This window comes from Anas acuta, chromosome 5, assembly GCF_963932015.1.
Source record: "Anas acuta chromosome 5, bAnaAcu1.1, whole genome shotgun sequence".
NCBI classification, from domain to species: Eukaryota; Metazoa; Chordata; class Aves; order Anseriformes; family Anatidae; genus Anas; species Anas acuta.
This window is the reverse complement of record NC_088983.1, coordinates 47,598,690-47,617,539: the sequence shown is the minus strand read 5'-3', so window position 1 is coordinate 47,617,539 and position 18,850 is coordinate 47,598,690. Positions and strand designations below refer to the sequence as shown.

The 18,850-nt window shown below is 43.3% G+C and overlaps 1 protein-coding gene across 2 annotated transcripts; it reads left to right on the top strand.

The window, feature by feature from the left end:
* Nucleotides 1-1,534: 1,534 nt before the first annotated feature.
* Nucleotides 1,535-18,159, top strand: FGF19 (fibroblast growth factor 19). Of its 2 annotated transcripts, XM_068684579.1 has the most exons (5): nt 1,535-1,691; nt 11,568-11,652; nt 11,822-12,863; nt 12,958-13,061; nt 16,291-18,159. In XM_068684579.1, exons 3-5 carry the CDS (start codon nt 12,620-12,622, stop codon nt 16,621-16,623), a joined length of 681 nt encoding a protein of 226 aa, XP_068540680.1. In that variant the 5' UTR covers nt 1,535-1,691; nt 11,568-11,652; nt 11,822-12,619; the 3' UTR covers nt 16,624-18,159. The 2 variants fall into 2 exon arrangements, with proteins under 2 accessions (XP_068540680.1, XP_068540681.1); XM_068684580.1 differs by lacking the exon at nt 11,568-11,652 and having other exon boundaries at nt 1,540-1,691.
* Nucleotides 18,160-18,850: the final 691 nt, after the last annotated feature.

The window sequence follows — 18,850 nt, the reverse complement described above, 5'->3', positions numbered from 1 at the left end:
TAGTTTTGGACAAGCCCCCTTGCCCAATACTGCCATAGGATAAGAGGGAAGTCTTGGAACTCCTGCTGCCTGGATATATCAACACTTTAATGAGTGCCGAGCAAGTAAAACATTACTCCACTTGCTAATTTTGTCTTTTTTATACTGTCAGGTCATGATTGAACACTGTGCTTGTGTTTGGTCTCAAAAGAAGGACGTAGGTGGGCTGTGCAGTGTGGTAAGTGTAAGGTAGGCAGCTGGTAGTAGGAAGGTGGCCAATACAGTGCTCACCTGGCAAGACAGAGCCAGCTCTCCAAACTGGACAGCAGCTCAGGTGCAACGGTATTTTAGCCAAGTCTGTCAAAAAGAAATGATGGTACCTTCAATTTCTGGGTAAGAAAGTACTGGTTTTGAGCTGACACCAAGTTTTTCATAGACCACAAAGCAGTTTTTGAATGGCAATGACATTTTGGCATTGCTCATATGGATTTAAGTTGAATCACTGTGTAAAAGGTAACTAAATAAAGGCTAGTGTGACTGAAATTAGTAAGACTTGTGTCCAAACAGACCCCGCGATGTCTCCCTTGACTCGCAGGTTATCCCCGCTCTCTCATGGAGGGCTGGGGTTCTCAGCACCCATAGCAAAGCCTTCATGTGCTTCTCAGCGGGTCTCAAGGCCAGCTCCTGAGAGCAAATGCCACCTGAGCCCCGGCTCCACCATGAATTCTGCGGGGCTCTTTGAAGGTGAGTGAAAGGAAAATGCATGATGCAGTCAACAAAGCAAGTTACAACTAATGATGTACAATTTCAAGCAAGCTAAGGGAAAAAAAGTGTCACTTGTAAGTGGTGTGTGTCTTGCTGCTCTTTTGTAAAGCCAGCTGTGAAACATAGCTGCGATGCCTGCTTATAGCTAGGTGCACAGGCTTCCAGATGTGCAAGTATAAAGCCTGTGGACATCAAAAGGGCTAACAGTCAAAAGCATTACCTGAACACCACCTTTATGTATTTCAAAGCGAAACCAGTGGAGCTTTCCCTGTAATCACTATCCTGCGACAACCCTTTAATGGATGGGGGGAACCAGCCAGCACAGGATCGCAGCGTCAGTGAAATAAGGAGGGTGCTGGTGTTTTCTTTTCTCCTGCGAAGCATTGCTCATGTCCCCACCATCCATCATGGCCCTGCTGTTTGTGTGGGGACTGAATAGGATTACACAGCAGCACCAGGTGGGAAACAGCAGGCTGAGCAAAGCTGTTGAGAGGTAGAAAGGGCAAAATTTGTGGTCATACACTGGAAGTGTTAGAAAAAGCCTGAGCTCCAACCTGGGGGTAAGAGGAAACATGAGCTCATAACCCCTCACAACTGCATCTGGTATTTTGTACCTTGGTAACTTCACTTTCTGGAGCTTAAGAAGCCACTTCTTAGCTTGGGGTGGTCAAATATACCATGACAGTAACAAATGTGAGTTAATGAATTGCCGTCAAACAGGTGATGACTCTCATTAATTAATTAACCTGTGATCAGTTTTTCAGCTGGTTGCTCATACAAGCTGAGGCAGCAGACACCTTCTAATACAAATCTAGGATTGTCGCTGATACCCTTTTCAAAGAGAAAAACTTGCACTTCCTGTGTTTAGGATGTCCAAGTGTTTGGCATTTCCTACCATGCTAGGTGACCTGCTCCATCATTCATATCCTGGCATTGCTGTGCTTTGGGTAAGTAACTCTCACATTTAAAACTGACTAAGATGTGTGCTTCTAAAGCTTTTGTGATCAACTGTCCAAATGAACATTTTTTTTCCTATGTACTGTTCACAGAAAAGCGATTTGGCAATTACATGTGTAACAGTGAATAACTCAGTGGCCAAAAAAAGAGAAATTAATGGATACCTCTTTGCCACTTTACCCATCTCACCCTCTCTTCTGTACTGTGGCACAGAACCAAGAAGGAACACAGTTTTCCTGTAGGATGTTTAAGGCCCGCATGAGTCACATCATTTAACACAGCCATTGAAGTAGTCTCTTATTCTGTGATCCTGTGGAAGTTCATCTCAGAATTAGCACTCCAGATGTGAGGCAAATCTTCTGGGCTCTGATTCTATCTATCTTCAATACATTTGGTGGGGATGGGGTGTGGCACTCAGGACTGTAAGCCAGCTGTAGAGAGAAGCATCTACCCACAGTATTCCTGAGATATGTGACCTGCCTTGGTTCCCCATTATGACTTGGTACAATTTGCAGTTTTCTGGTTGTATAAGCTGGCATTTTCCCAAGAGGAAATTCAGCATTTGTGTCATGGACTTCATACTTTTTGATCCTTTTTTTTTTTTTTTTTTTTAATCTAGCAACCTGCTTTGCATAGCTACCTTGGTAGCTTTCTCCCAAGTAAATAGGAAGCCAGTGATAATCCCCTCCATAATTCCTTGTATCTACACTTCAGAAATTTTAGAATAAAGAGACAGAAATCACCTTGTAAACAGAAATCGGCACCTACTAGGAGCAGGCAGCCTGATACAAAAGCTCAGGTGTAGGAACTCATTGAGTTTTGGTTCACACTCTTCTCATTAGTCTAAGCTGTCAGGGTGGTGAATCGGGAGATAAAGGATGGAATCAAAGCATCTGAAGTGCAAAATAAAACAATATCATGTTTCTTGCAAAGCAAAAAAAATGAATGTTGTAGCAGAGTTTATCAAATGCCACATCAAGATTTGGAATTACTGGGTAAACTATCTGTCATGCACAGAAAGAAAGAAAAAAGAAAAAAAAAAAAGGAAAAAAAAAGAGGTAGTTAAGAAGTAAAAAGGTGTGAATATTATGAATTGTCCCATAATTTCCTAGGTGCTGAGACCTAGCATCCATGCTGTACACAGTTAAAGAAGGATAGGTTCAGGGAGTCTAATCTGGTTCCATAGGCCCTCAGCCCTGAGAAACAAAAAGTTATTTATTTTCCATTGCTTGTTCAGTCTTCAATAAATAATTAGTAATTAAACTAGTGTGTTTTTGTTGTTGGATGATTGTTTTTGGTTGATTGTTTTTGTTTTTTACTTTCATTTAACTTAAGTTTGTAGGGGTTGGGAGAGGTGACTAAAGACCATCCATAGCTCAGCATTAATAAAAAAAAAAAAATCACAGAAACACAGTCTGATGAAATCCTAAAGTTAGAAACACTCTGTGAGAACTCTGGAAAGAGGAAATGTTTTGCTTTGTACAAGCAGCCGCTGTCTGGCTCATAGACAGGCCCACAGTAGCTTGTTTGAAGAACATTGCAAACACTTTAGACAATGTGCATTTTATTAGGAAAAGGAAGCACTGAGGAATCAGCTATAATATACACAGCAGGAAAAAGTAAACGCATTAACTGAATTTAATGTGGACGAAAATGGTGGTGCAGGGAAAAATTCTGTTTCAGAAAGGTCATTCATTTGCCTCTGCATTCTTTCACCACATTTACATGCTGCTCACTGTATTCATCAAAGGTCTTCTTTATTCTTTCTTGGCACACATAAAACAATCACTTTCATATATAATGACATAATTACTCAAACAAGTCAAATGGGGAAAAAAACAGCAGCTATTTACTTCAGATGTTAGCATTTAGCAGCTCTTCAGAAAACATATTTAAAGGGCTTGTGCCGCATATTTGAAATGGAAGAGTGAGCATCACCTAACAGGGCAGATTTTGATGACAGAAAGCACTGAGGATGCGTCCTTCCCAGCCTGACCCCCCCAGGCTGCCCCAGAGCACATCCCGCTCCCTGCGGACCACAACAGCTGCAGGGAGCTGTGAACAGCTGCAGAACGAGGACATTTTCACCGCCTTGCCCCCAGCTTCCCTGTGGTCAGCCCCAGCTCATCCTGCGCTCCCAGGGGCTGTTGGTGACACTAGGAGCTCTAGGGGGCCAAGGAAACCCCACAACCCTGCCTTGCCTTTACAGGCTCTTTCTGGTTTGCCATCTCACTCTGCTGTCCAAGCAGCACAAAGATCAGATGTAACAAGGGGAAATCTTACCCTGAACGTTTGTAAATTAATTTGTAAACTAACTGCCTGCAGTTAATGCAGATTTGCTGTGTCTGAAAAGAGACGTGGTTCAAAAGGTAGGGTATAATATTTCCTGTTTGTTTTGTAACTTTCTGTGCTATCATACAGTAGTAATGATGTAATCACTACCAGTAAATGTCACAGTCAGGCAAGGAGTCATTTAGAGCTCACATGATTACAGAAAAAATAGATACTGGTGTTGTTATGATGCTTATCAGTGCTGTGTCATATACATAACTATATTAATTATCTCAATTAAAAGCAGTTGATTCTGGGGCCAAGAGTCAAAGCATGAACTTTTGAGCCCTTCAGCACTTTTCCCTACAAGGGTTTATTCTGCTCACTCTTCACATACCTCTGTGAGCGTGGATGGAGCGTGTCTGCTTGTGTTTTTCCAGAGTAGCCTGCTGCCTACCAGTCCACCCTGCCTAGCACACTGCTTTGGCAGTGCCAGTAAATGCTCACAAATAGCATGCAGGAGTTTGTTTGAGGCCATTATATTCACGTCAATATACACACTGTTATAGAAAGATCTAGCTCATTTCCTAATTACTAAGCATTTCACACTGGATGGCAAATGAAAGGCTTGAGCCCCAGCGGGATCATATGTGTCTGACCCACAAATAATTGTTTGACATCAGAAGGTTTATTATCTCCAAGCAGGAATGAGAAGCATATTTCTTAATAGGTTCCCTACCCTGGGCAGTGCAAGCCTTCCTTTGAAGAGTGTCTCTATGGTAATTGATGTTAATGAGCAGCAAGCCAAGGAGAAACACTGGGTCACCAGGTAGGAAGCCCCCCAAGAGATAATCTAATTACTCTCCAAAACAAATTACTTTCAACCAAAACAAATTACTTTCAATCACTCTGCAACAGATAAGATCAGTGGAGAGAGCTCAAAGCTGATGACAGCTGGAGACCGAGGCTTCACGAGTTTATGGATTGATCGCTTGTCTCTTTGGTCCGTTTTGTTGAATGACAATGGTGTGACAGAAAACTGGAGCCAAGAACTGAGCTCCCTTTCATTTCATTCAGATGAATGCAGGGGACCTGCCAAGTCGGTGCTATTTGCTGTGTGGCTCATTGATCTAAAGTTGGAAAAGCTGTAGCCATGCATGTTCACGTACATAAAAAGCAAAACTCTCTAAGAATAAATGTACAGACTGGGAGACGATCAAATCCATTCACTGTCTGTGCAATGTTATGCTAGGAAGCCTAGGGTAAAACATTACATCATTGCTTATTTGTGCATGCATGTAAAATGTGAGACAATTCCATTAGCATTGGCTATTTTTTTCTACAGTATTATGCAATCAATGCCATGTCTGCCTAACTGAATCCAAGTCACGCTGATGGCAATATGTGACCTATTAGTCAAGAGAATGGAAAAAGGGCAACCTATTGTCCAGCAACAGCAGCTCTTCAGCAGAACGAGGCTACAGTAACAGAGATCGGTAGCTGTGTTTTTACAGGCTTTATCTGCAAGAGACCTCTGAGAAAGAGTAATACACTGGTCTAGGGAAGACTGCACTGTTGAATGAAGCTTTGATGCCCCGCACAGAGCTGTGAGAGGGACTTCCAGAAGTCTTCTGAAATGGGCTAAACTCTGAATTAGTTGGGAGACCTATCTTTATAATCCCCTTTGCAAAATGAGTTCCCGAATCAACACACCCATATTCAAATGTACGTGGACCAGAGGCCCAGTCCTGCCTCCCTGTGACTAGTGGAATGTAAGTCACACCTTTCTGTAAGCCAGTAAATTTGGACCAAACCATGTGAAAGAGGCATCATGATTTCACTTTTTCATCCTCAGTACTTTGGTCAGCTTTGTTCACTTCAAGAACTGTGGTGTCCCTGTCATACAAGGGTCTTCCTTGTACCTTTAGCCGTGAAAGAACCAGGGGCATTTTGGCTCTTGCTTTGGACAGTAATGTTTAAAAAACGTTGTTTCCAGGAAAAAATTAAAAATAATAATAATAAAATAAAATAAAACACTTGGGATTTAAAGATGGTAAGTTCCTTCTGACAAATAAATGTCTGATCAAAGTTGTAAATACATATAAAAGAAATACTGAGTGTAATTCTGCTTCTTACATCAGGTCAAGGTACATAACATGCACAACAGCTGGGTAGTGGGGGATTTCACATTCCATTTAATATTTGATGTGACGTTTAGAAAGATAAATCCCTTGCCTCAATGCAGGTATTTCACTTCACTTTTCAGCAATGTTTCAGATTTTGTCTCATACTGGAACAAGTTATTTAATGAACCTGAATTACTTTTAGAATCTGAATGTGCTACCTACTAGTTTTATCAGGAGTCAGATGTGTAAAACCTAAACAAACGTGAATTACTTTCTAAAGACCAGACATGCTTTTTCCATGCTGATTTGTTCTGCTTCTCTTACTTTCAAATGGCCTTTTAATTGGCCATTAAACTAGGAAATTATGGCTGATTAGGATCAATCCAAATGCAATGTTTTGGATGGACTAGCTATTTGAATACCATTCTTTTAGATCCCATGTTACTTCTGCTTTGTCAAATAAAGGTCAATTTTAGCTGCATTGGCAGGATGCTTCAGTAACCTTTGCCCTTCAGTTCTTGACCCCAAATGTCCCCCAGCCATGTTTCGTGGTAGCAAATCTGCCTAGTTAAGAAGCTGCAATAAGGAACGTCAGGGAAAGTTACTTACTATAAATTCAGTTTCCAGATCCTTGGCAAATCATGCAGCTACTCCACAGCTGTGGTATATAGGCTGTCTTTCAGTAGAAAATTATTTCCTATGGTATCCAAGTGGAAGAACAGTTACTAATATTCTTCATCCCCTTCCTCTTTTGCAAAGCCTTTCTCACAACTTTCTACATGAGTAGTGTCAACTATATTAAAGATCGAGTCTGTGTGTCTTGTGAAGAAAGAGGGAAGATATCACACTTTTAAAAAACAAAACAAAAAAACAAGTGAAGTAACTATCTACTAAACAGGCTTTGAAGGAGTCATACAAGAATTTTATTACTTCCTTTTAAGATGTTCCTCCTTACTTTTAGGTACAGATTAACAGCTGAAATGAAAGGAAGGTATCTACTGATTCATCCTAATCACTTTGTTTTCCAGAAGCTGAGGATATGTCTGTGTGTAAAATATTCTTAACAGTCTTAAAAGACGCTACCAGGAAACCTTATATGTTTTTTAAGTTTGCATTTGTTCAGAACTGTTTCACAAAGGGCTTCATCATTTCATGAAGAGTCCTTCCTGCAGTATCGTAATAATTAAAAGTGATGACAGTAGATGAATAAGCATTATACAAACCTCCAACTTGTAGAATAAATTGAAACTTTGACACTATGTTCACCAGCATTCACTAATCATTTACATTTCTGTGTTTATCCAGTTCTGTTGGTGACTTGCAATTCCTAGGAATGATAAGCAGCAGAGTAACATGAAATAATAGGTAGCAAGAAAACTAAGTTTTTGCTGACTTCTTAACTCCCCTTCTCTCTTACTCCACAATGTGGTAAATTGTTGTAATGTACTCAGCACATACCTCAGAATACTTTTTGCCTGACCTTGTACAAATGTTTGAAGCCCAGATCCCAGAACCCCACAGCTATCTACAGTGGAATATTAGCAAGAGTTCCCCAACCATGTATAATTCTAACCTTCCACATCCACATGCTCAGTCTGAACAGGACTGAGCAATCTGAAACTAACTTTTATAGGAAAAATCAGAAGCCATGCACTACTCCATGTCTGTCCACCAAGAAACTTATTGTAGCAAGTGTCTGCAGATCTTTCCTATGTATTAGCAAGAGTGGGATTCTCATAGAGAAAGAAAAAAAAAAGTGTTCTTCAGCAGTAATTTCATGGCAAGTATCATTGAACAGGACTGATTAAGATCACCTGATTAATTCTGGCTCTGTAGGGTTTTGGATCTATTTGAACAGGACCACAGCTCTGACTACATATTTTTGTGAGTTTGAAGCCTCACTTTTGTAGGAAACGATTATTTTTCTCCCATGCAATAACTGTTTAGAGAGAGGGAAAAAGAAATGCTTCCAGGTCACTTGAATCTGATGAAACTTTGGTGAGCTTTACAGTAGACTTAATCGCAAGATATCATTTGACCGTGGAAGTTTCAAATCAATTCCAGACTAAATATTGCTCTCAGGAATGCATTGACTGATAGCAATAGTTAAGAAAGCATTAGATAACAGAACAGTGAGACATGTTTGAATTAGTTGTCTGGCTGTATTCATTAGAAAGAACCGGCGACAACGCATGCAACTACCAATTACAGTAGCAACAATCTCTCCAGTGCGGTGACCACTTGGTAGAGCAGTTTTAGAACAGGGACCCCTCCAGAAGTTGATTATGTGAAAATCTTCAAGTATCTGATGCATTTGGATCCTGCTAATTCACTGGGGACTGCAATCCTCATGATATCTGGGGAGAGCCTTTGTGAATGCCTGCAAGACATCCTGTCAGTGGATGCATGCAGCAGGAACTGTGGAATCTTAATTCTGTGCTCATTTGCAGCCCAGGGAGAAATACTGTCACCTTTATGCCTCTTGGATTGCAGAAGCAGCTGGGAAGCAGAGCAGTCCTTGACATATGGTGGAGTAACCTCTCCTTCTTAGGCAGGTTTTTTAACTTGTGCTGTGTGGATAAGGCTCTTTATAGAACAACCCCGTGCTCAAATGACTGCATATCACAGTGTACTGTGTCTTCACTTCTGCCGTCCCTCATTGCCTGACAGACTCTGTCCTGCCATCCCTCTGCCACTGGGGCAAGTAAAGGCTGTCTTTTTGCTGTCACTTATGGGACAGCATGCAGGAACGGTAGCAGAACTCAGAACTAAAGGAATTTGCACTGACACCTCCAGCTCTTCTTGGGACCTTACTCCCCTCAGAGTACTTACAGCCTCTGTAATTCTGAGTTCAGCAAAAAGGGGAAAAGACTTACAGATCTCTACTCAGAAGTAATACTGAATCACATTCATGTAATGCCTGCTCCTAAATCTGTGGAAGATCCCGAAGATACCTCATCAGAAGCAAAACGTCTTTAAAATTCCTGTACTGTTTGCTTTTTTCTACAATGACTTGTATACAGAAAGTTTTCACCATTATCTTCTGTAGATATTCTAAAGTTATTCTACTTTTGAACAGATGCCTTTTCATTCTGGACAGATCTAATTCATCACATTTTGACCCTCACTCAGCATTGAGTGACTCTCCTATGTAATTTTTCCTTTGATCTCCATCACAAGGTAGCCTCTACTCAGGGGTGGTTTCATGCCCTATGTCTGACCAGTATGTAGCAATCTTCTTTGGATTTGTTTCACTTAGTTCCAGTAATGCTATTGCCTACAAAGGCATAAACCCTCTGTTATCGTTTTGGCATGCTCCAGGATCTCTGGATGTTTGAGTTTTAAAACATAGGCAGTCATGTCCTTACAAACCACATGCAGTTCAGCTTTAGTGTTACACAAAGATGAAGTTTTTGTTCTGCTGAAATTACATAGGGCCACTGAAAACAGCAGTGGAAATAAATGATTCATTACAACAGGTGAAAATGCTTTTTCAGTTGTGTACTATTTTGTACTATTCTAGAGGTATTTTTATTCTACAAGACTTTTTTTCCTTTTTTTCCTGTCCCCAGAAAAATGAAAAGTCCTACACTACCAGGTTTCCTTGCTCTGTTTATGTAGGGAGCAGATACAGCACTGGAAGTGATGGTCTGATTTCCCCTATAATGTCTCTGCAAATACATCTGTAGAAACACACAAAGACATGTATTTCTGTAGAACTTTAGGAAAAGAATGCCAATAAATGATAAAGCTCAGTGATACATATAGGAACTGACATGAAAATCACACTACAGCTATTGTATGTTGAAAATGGTGAGATTTGTTAGCTCATTTAGCTCTAGTTTAAAATAAGGTACTGAATAGGGCTTAATCACTAAGGTTTTGTTTGTTTGTTTGTTTGTTTGTTTTCCAGAGCCAATAAAGGAATAACTACTTCAAGAGGTTATTTAACCCTTATTTCTTAAAAAGCTGTTTTGAGGTAGGATTGGTACTATCCAATCCAGATAAGTAGATGGAGGCTCTTAACCTCGGTTACTAGCTCCAGAGGAACTTGGACAAATGAATTAGATTGAAAGATTCCTATATTAAGAGAGGTAATTCCAGAGAGTTAAGAGAGGTAATTCCAGAGAGAGAGAGAGAGAGTTAAGCACTTCATTTTCATTTGATCTGATTTGAGACTTTAAAAATCAGTCCATGTAACACCAGGAACAGTAACAATTAAAATAACTTTTAAAAGCTCTTAATCAGTAGGCAATTCTCACCTATAGCCAGCTTTTTCACTGATTTGAAGCATCATTTAGTGCAAATGATTTGTCCTTCCCACCTCAGTTTTTGATCCTCATTAAGGAATAATACCATTAAAATGAATAAGCAAGTCAAGCATCAATTCTTTGCTGCTTGAAAGAAATTTGACATTTTGATGAAGAAACCAGTGTATATTTATGATGGTGAATATTATTAACACTACAGTATGAGATCATCAGTACACATAAAATAGTTTCTATTCACTGGGATGCACAACAAAATGGACCAAAGCCTTTCAGATTCATTTCCGACCATAATGTCTGTGTGTGTGGTGGGTGCTCGATACCTTGAAGAATGCACATGCAGCCAGGATGAGTTACGTGCACAAGTGCTGTGGGGCCCGGGGTTATGAACTGCCTCTGTAGCAGCCATGTAATAATGTTGCAGAATTGTGCAGAGGGAAAAAAATAAATATTTATATATATATGGTCCCAGACTCCTTGCTATTATTTGCTGTTTTCATAATATTGTGAACTTGTGTGATGTTTGAAAGGACATAATTTCTCAAATCAGCCTGTAATTTGGAGGATGCAGCAGGAGACACCTGAAGGTGATGCCATCCTGATTTTTGTTAATTACTCATCACCCATGCAGAGAAATCTGGGCTTCTTTCTGGGTTCCTCAATCTGACCATCAAAAAGGAAAAAGAAGTAGTCAAAAGCAGTGGTTGCTTTTGAAATGGCTGGTGACATATAATCCCTTGCTCCAGGGAGCTGGTGATGCAAGGCCCTGAACATTCAAACACTAAATAACCAACGTGGTAACTTCAGTGCCGTAAGGTACATGTGGTGATTATGCACCATATAAGCATGTATGCACATGCAAGTCATCGTCCTTCAAACCTCCATGATTTTGCATGGCCTTGTCTAAATGCACAGCCTCTCTGAGCTAGGATTAGTCATAAAGTAAAGTTATTTGTATGAGTGTTTACAGGACAGAGATGCAAGCGTTCGGACAAAAAGATGAAACTAAGCAGGTAGTAAAACAATATTTGGGAGCTCACAGGAAGATTTTGTTTGCTTGCTTCAGAGAAGTTGCTGGGGCAAGGTTATGTTTTTGCTTAACTGTTAGTTTATGTATCCTGTGGGGGAAAGATTTTTTCTTTCTTTATGAAATCCCATCAACGCATATTTTCTCTCTTGGGATCTGAGAAAATTCCTTTAGTGCTTAGGTTGGATGGACAACAGAAGAGTCAGCAATGATCCCCTGGCGTGCCCCTGAGATGCAGAAAGCACTGAGCAAACAAGAGGTGCGTGTGTCTGCTTCTTTCCATGAAAAGAGCCCACCTGGGAAAAGCTGCTGGTACACGGACAGGGACAAAATCTGCTTCATGCTTATGCCGGGCTCCTGGCCGGGGGCGATACAGTTTTACTACACACGCTTTTTTTTTTATTTTTTTTTTTTCTCCCTATTTCTAGGTACGAACAGGGAAGGAGAGGAGATGGAGAGCCCCCCAAGCAGCAGCTCCCCGACGGCGAGGCCAGCCCGCACGCCGGGTGCCAGGCTCCATCTAGCGACCCGGCGGGGGATGGCCGGGCGGCAATACGGCCCGGAGCAGCCGGGGGGGAGCGGAGGCGGCGCCCCCCGCCCTGCCCGAGCCCTCCGGTGCCAGGCGGCGGCCTCGGAGCCCCGGCTCCCTCTCCCAGCCTGCTCGCACCAGCATCCCCGGGGGCGCAGCCGCCTGGTTCCTGACCGGAGAAACAGGGGACGGGCAAGCGGCAGCGCCGAGGCTCGGCTCCGGAGGGTGCCCCGGGGCACCTCCACGCCTGCGGGTCGCGCACCCCCGACCCCGTGTGCTCCGGGGCTCAGTTCAGGGCCGGGCTGCGGGACCGCCCGGCACGGCCCGGCCCGGCACGGCATGGCACGGCCCGGCACGGCCCGTCGGGGCAGCCCGGGGTGGCGGGGAGGGGCGCGGCCGGAGCCCCGACGGCGAAGCTCGGAGGTGCGGATGGGGAGGGAGCGCCTTCAGGGTGTCCCCTGCGCCATGATGTCACCCGATCAATATTTTCGGGGGGAGTGCCCGCCCCGGCCAATTCCCGCTATGAAACGGGCTCTATATTGGAGCTGGATGCGGCCGAATCGATCGGGCTGATAACGGAGGCCTATAAAAGGCCGGGGGGCCGGCTTCGCCCCAGCTACATCCCGCCGCACCGCCAGCCGAGCCGAGCGCCCGGCCTCCCCCCTCCCCTCTCCGCGCCCCTCCAGTGCCGCCCGCGATGGGGCCGCGCCCCGCCGCCCGCCGCGCCGCCCTGGCGCTGCTGGGGCTCGCCGCCGCCGTCGCCGCCGCCGCCGCCCGCTCGCTGCCGCTGCCCGACGCCGGCCCGCACGTTAACTACGGCTGGGGGGAGCCCATCCGGCTGCGGCACCTCTACACCGCCAGCAAGCACGGGCTCTTCAGCTGCTTCCTCAGGATCGGCGCCGACGGCCGGGTGGACGCGGCCGGCAGCCAGAGCCCGCACAGTGAGTAGCGGGGCGCTGCGGGGACGGGGCGGGACGGGACGGGACGGGACGGGACGGGCTGGGCTCACGCCGCTCTCTCGCCTCTGCCCCGCAGGTCTGCTGGAGATCCGCGCCGTGGCGGTGCGCACCGTGGCCATCAAGGGCGTGCGGAGCTCCCGCTACCTCTGCATGGACGAGGCGGGGCGGCTGCACGGGCAGGTGAGCTGCGACCCCCGGCCCCGGCTCTGCCAACTCCCCCCCATCCCCTCCCCAGGCGCCCCCTTTTCGCTGTAGGACCGGCGGGCGATTCGCGTCGCCTGGAAGGGGTTACTAGATGGAGGCGACACGGGAACAGCGTTCCCAATGCAGCGAATCTGTTGTATACAGAAAATATAGTATAGACCAGAACTGGGGGCGTTTATAAGTCTCATCGGTTGGTGGCTGCGTTTCTGCCCCAGAAACAGATTAAGTCAGGCCATCAGATCTCAACAATTTCTCGCTGTTCAGCTCAGATATCCCAAAATATATCTATATAAGATGCCTCCTTTGGAAGGGAGATGCACCCAGATAACCACCACATGGGATTGCTGACCTCCTAGGTGGTACCAAACAGAAATGGGACTTTGGGGGCAGGAAGGGCTCATCCCTGTTGTCCCACTTCTGTCTTGAGATAACAGCACACCTGCGGGACTCTTGGTGGCTGAGGAGTTTAGTGACTCTGATCCCACACTGTTAGCTCGTGCTCTTTATCTCTGTATGCTAGCATGTCTGCTGGACATTATCAGCGATATAAACTCGGGTTGGTAAGCCATATGCATGAGCTGCTAGGGTGTGAGCTCGGAGTCAGTCTTTGTGTAACTGCTCTACAGGAGCCTGAGCTGCACGGAGCGATGGTTTTTACTGTGCTGTAGTTAAGATACAGCTCGGTTCTGCTTTGATAACTCCGGCAAAATTTCTGCTGATTTCAGTAGGGCAAGGACCTGGCCCATTGTCAGAACTCCCGGTGTCTTTTATGAGAGCAAGACAGATAAAGTTATGGACTGAATAGGCAACACAGGATTTAGCCTTTCTGTCTCAATTTCCTTGCTTTTCTGGGCTAGAATCAGACAATCGATGCAGTGATAAGGTGTATAGGCTCAGATCATCTGGTGGGTCAATTATTAGCTTAAAGTTTTAATGTAAATCCAAAGCAAAATGATCGATGAAAACAAAACAGAGTCCGGGTCCTGCACCCACTGGAGCTGCCGGCTGGACTTTAGCAGTCACAGAATTTTAAAATAGCTTTCAATAATATCATTTTGAAACCTAATGAATATCCCTTGACTGGGTTTGTTGCTGTATAGTATCCATTGCCGGTTGTTGGCTTTTTTTTGAGAACACCATAGTTTGTAGCCATACCATCACATCTTTGTGTCATGGACCAATTTTATTGCCATATTCTGGGAAATAGTTTTATTGGCTTCAGCAACAATAGTCACAGAAGTGAAAGGAATAGGATTTTACACACAGAGAGATTTCTCTTAAGAGACGCATCCCTCTCTCCTATAGCCACTCTGCTCTAGGGGTGTATTTATTTGGAAGGTAGAAATAGATGGTTTCTAGCATATGCCAGCTGTATTCCTCCGATTGCCAAAGAAACACTGCTGAGACCGTGCCCAGTTCAGGCTGAAGGTGAGAAATCAGGTCGTTCATGACACCTGCTATCACCTCTCTGCTATCAGCTGGGGCAGACAAGCTCTGCAGGGAAGCCTTTGCCTTATCAGCACTGTCTTCAGCAGTGGAAGAACGAAAGGGCAGATGCAGTGTCTGGGGACTGAACTCAGTGACCGCGTGCCCTCCTGAGACGTGCCCCTTTCCAACACCATGGAAAATTAGTCACTGGGGCTGGTTTTGAATGTGCAGTGTGCTGTAGCCTGTCTCAGGAATTCTGTAGTTTAGCAGAAATCTGTTAAAACTGCTTGATATATTAACATATTATGAATTCCTCCTATGGAAAAAAAAAAAACCTGGAAATACCTAAAGTGCATTTGATACTTATTAAAAATAATTCTAGAGACGATCCTAACGTAGTCAAGAGGGGACGATCCAGCTGAGACACAGGGGGCTCAATCAATAACCGTCATGGTTTGTTATGTGCACTTGCTCAAGAAGCTCTGCTATTTCATCATCCTCGTTAGTGAGGCTGACCACTCGTAGGAATAAGGACAGGCAACAATTCAGCCATAATTATGTGCCATATATGTATGCTTTCCTGAGATATATTGTGTGTGGAAGGACATATACTGTGTAATTTATATTGGAGAAAATGCCTTTTTTAAAAAAAAAAAATTGATTAGTTTAAAAAAGGCTTTTAAATGACAGCCAAATGGAAACATTTAATTGTACTCCGTATTCTTGATGATGTTTGAGGAATGACTGAGAAGTATCAGATGTTCTATATTTAGACAGGCAGAGCATTCGTGGACAAACACTTATCACTGAAGACTGAGCCATTGTCAGCAATTGTCTTTTATTGACCGTGAGTTCAATCACCTGTGGTGGCTGAGCCTGAAATAACACCAGAGCTGTGAGAAATGCAGTGCTTATGAAATGATCTAACCTGGTGATACTAAATCCTGATGTCTGCACAATATGTCACAAGTGTATTTCTACAAATTCATCCTTAAGAAAAAATATTCTCCTATACAAGATCTTAACTTGCACTGCTATTAAATTGACAGTTCTAACTTAAGTCTAATGAGAAAATAACATTGCATGAATTGTTCCTTTGTTATTTCAATAAATGCTGTGGAAAAAAAAAAAAAGAAAAAAAAAGGCAGTTACCTTTTTAGTATTATTTTAATCTCTGGCCACATTTGTGTAAATGCTGGCTTTGACAGTACTGCCTTTCTACTGTCCTGATCCCAAAGCCCTTACACAGGCGAATCTCTAACAGCACTGGAGTTTTGTACCATAGGGCTGTTGGATTAGGTCTCAGACAAGAACTGTCAGCAAATAAGGACAGTTTATCTAAATAAGCACTGCCAACTGAGGTTCTTTTTCCCTTTGCTCAGGATAGGGTCATTGGTAGCTGTGGAGAAGTACACACACATCCTGGTTCAAAGCGTATCTGGTGTGACAGACATGCACAAGCTTCAGGAGTTCTGCATTAGGTTTTCTAATGGCCTCGACCCCTAGCAGGCGTGCTATGTACAGCATGGGGAGCTTTAGACTTATTCTGTGGGTCTTGGTCCATAACTCAAAGAGCAGCCATCAGAGCCATGGTGAGCGCCACAGGTCCTGCCTGTGTCCCTACAGCAGGCAGGCAGAGAGGGAGGAGGACTGGTGCCAGAGGTTTAGGCTGTAGCTGAGTACAGTGTATGGTGTGGTTGAGTATAGTGAATTTGTACAGCAAATACAGTGAATCTGGTGGGTACATTTGTAATCCTCTTTACTCCTTGCTGTTCAGCTCAGGTATTCCACTGAAGATTGTTCCTTTGAAGAGGAGATTCGTCCAGACGGCTACAACGTATATAAATCAAAGAAATACGGGATATCGGTGTCTTTGAGTAGCGCCAAGCAAAGACAACAGTTCAAAGGAAAAGATTTTCTTCCACTATCTCACTTCTTACCTATGATCAACACGGTGCCAGTGGAGTCAACAGACTTTGGTGAATACGGTGATTATAGCCAGGCTTTTGAACCAGAGGTATACTCATCGCCTCTTGAAACGGACAGCATGGATCCCTTTGGGATCACCTCCAAACTGTCTCCAGTGAAGAGCCCCAGCTTTCAGAAATGATGCTGATCACACACACGGTTTTAAAGAAATGTTGCAGAATATTGCAGGTGGTTAGCTTCTCGTGTAGTGATGTTTCAAACTTTTTTTTATATATTTCAGTATGGAGCCAGCCTTTTCCATACAGTGTGTTGTACCGGTAAGAGATGAGTGCCCAGAGGCTATCTTATAAAGAATTGCCTATCCGTAGGGTTTTTTTTGAGAAAGAAGGATTAAATAAGAAAAGCTTAATGCATTCATTGGAGTTCCTCCATTAACGTGGTGATGATAAAATAATTACAGTTTTTGTACATCCAATTCATTGCCACCTATGTTCACCTGTTATTTCTGCTCACGGGAGCAAATGCAGAAAACCTTTTTGCAGTTCACGGGAAGGTTCACAATCTGGTAGCTTCAGAGGCTTCAAAATCTGGTAGCTTCAGAGGCTAAAGACAAACATTTGGAACAAAACATGATTAAGGAAGACCTAGCAAATGTGGTTATGTGAACTAGAGTTAATGCTGTCTCTTGAAAAGCTGCTGACAAGGTTCTGGGAAAACTTTCTATTGAAAGCATACCACTGAAAAACAATTCCGCCTGTATATTGTGCTTTTTCTTCCCTTAGGAAAGAAGGGACGAAAGGGGAATATTTCTTCCTTCCCTTATTGCTAAGGGGTACTTCAGAAAACTGGATCTTTGATTTTTGTATAGGCTAATTTATGTTCACTGTGGGATCTGCATCATCCAGCATAGATTTCTCATTAACATTAGTGGGAATTCAGCATGGGGGTTGAAGTGTGTACAGAACTAGCATTTCTGGTTTTCACATAGGGAATAAGCAGTTCAAATCTGTGTTCAAATACAGATTCTGTTGTATATACAAATGTATGTCATGAGCAAATGGAGAGAAAGACTGAAAATGGATAATGCATAGGTCACATCAATTGCAAAGTGGATTTTTCATGTTTTATATGTAACCATCAGCAATTCTTTTAAGTCCTTTCAGGCTTGATTCTGCATCAGTTGAAATCAGTGGAGAGACGATATAGTGACATAAACGAGAACTGGGACAGCCATGCCATTCTTCGTGCAGGAAGGGATCATGGCTACTTTGTGGCTAAAAAACATATGGCTGATGTCTTCAGTTCTGTTCTCCCCATATAACAATTTGACAAAGGAATAAACAAACTGAAACCAAAGGGAAAAAACAAAAACAAAACCAAAAAAACTTCAGGATTCCACTCATTTCTAAAGGTTTACTTATAATAGAGATTTCTGTACAAAAGCTCTACTGGAAATACTGGTGTTTTTTCTGACCTAGCACTTCATTGCCAATGCAATATTTATAATTAATTTATTGAATACATACATCTGTTTATTTTGTTACTGTTATTTATGCGCGAAATTCTATTTATATACTCCTGAAGGTGGGTTTTTTAGTTGTAACAAATTTTGTGAAGTTTTGTAATCATGAAATTTTAGGAAACAATAGCTTTTTCTGTGCATTATCAGTAGTGTAATGTGTACATTTGCAATAAAAAATCATCTTCAACATGGAAATGTATCTGACTCTTTTGTAACTGTGAAGTAGACACTTCAAGGAGCTTTATCAAACCATGGAGTCTGGGTCCACAGCACCTGTGTGGAGAGGTGCAGCTGAAGTACAACACAGAGTGAGTTTCCCAAAGCCAGTTAGGGCCAATGCTGGACTGCAAGTCCGTCTGCCGCCAGTTGCTGCTGAGCTCCACATGAAACTGCAAGTCTAAGAAAAGTATCTTTGTCATGGAAGGGTTTTGGAAATGGCTCCTTTTTCAGCAAGGATTTGCTGATGGCTGCAGCCAGAGCAAATTTCCAGCACAGGCAAAGCTGCATGCCGGTATGCCAGCATCTGCGCACTGCGGGCACTGAAGGCAGCAATTTCCAGCCAGACTTGAACCACACTACATGCTCCACGTGTGTTTTTTTATATTAATACATCAACCATCCACCTGAAAAACACAAAACCAATGTAGGTAGAAGGCTGATCTCTTTTACAGAATGGCACCATACTCACCAGGCACCTGAGGGGGGGGAAATGGCCGTGTTGCCTGAAAAAGATCTTTATTTCTGGCAGGAAAAGAGGGACTGAACATTTCAGTTTGGAAATGCTGCAAGGGTGACTCACAGAAATTGCAGATTTCTTGGCTGCAGAACATCTCCCATGGTGTTTCATATTCTCCTTTGTGCTAAGCCACTGCCACACATCCAGAGG

Excerpts from the sequence above, each read along its gene's own strand:
- FGF19 (XM_068684579.1), top strand. The coding sequence starts at position 12,620 with ATGGGGCCGCGCCCCGCCGCCCGCCGCGCCGCCCTGGCGCTGCTGGGG. Across the intron at positions 12,864-12,957 it reads CGGCAGCCAGAGCCCGCACA|GTCTGCTGGAGATCCGCGCC; the intron begins GTGAGTAGCGGG and ends TCTGCCCCGCAG. Across the intron at positions 13,062-16,290 it reads CGGGGCGGCTGCACGGGCAG|CTCAGGTATTCCACTGAAGA; the intron begins GTGAGCTGCGAC and ends CTTGCTGTTCAG.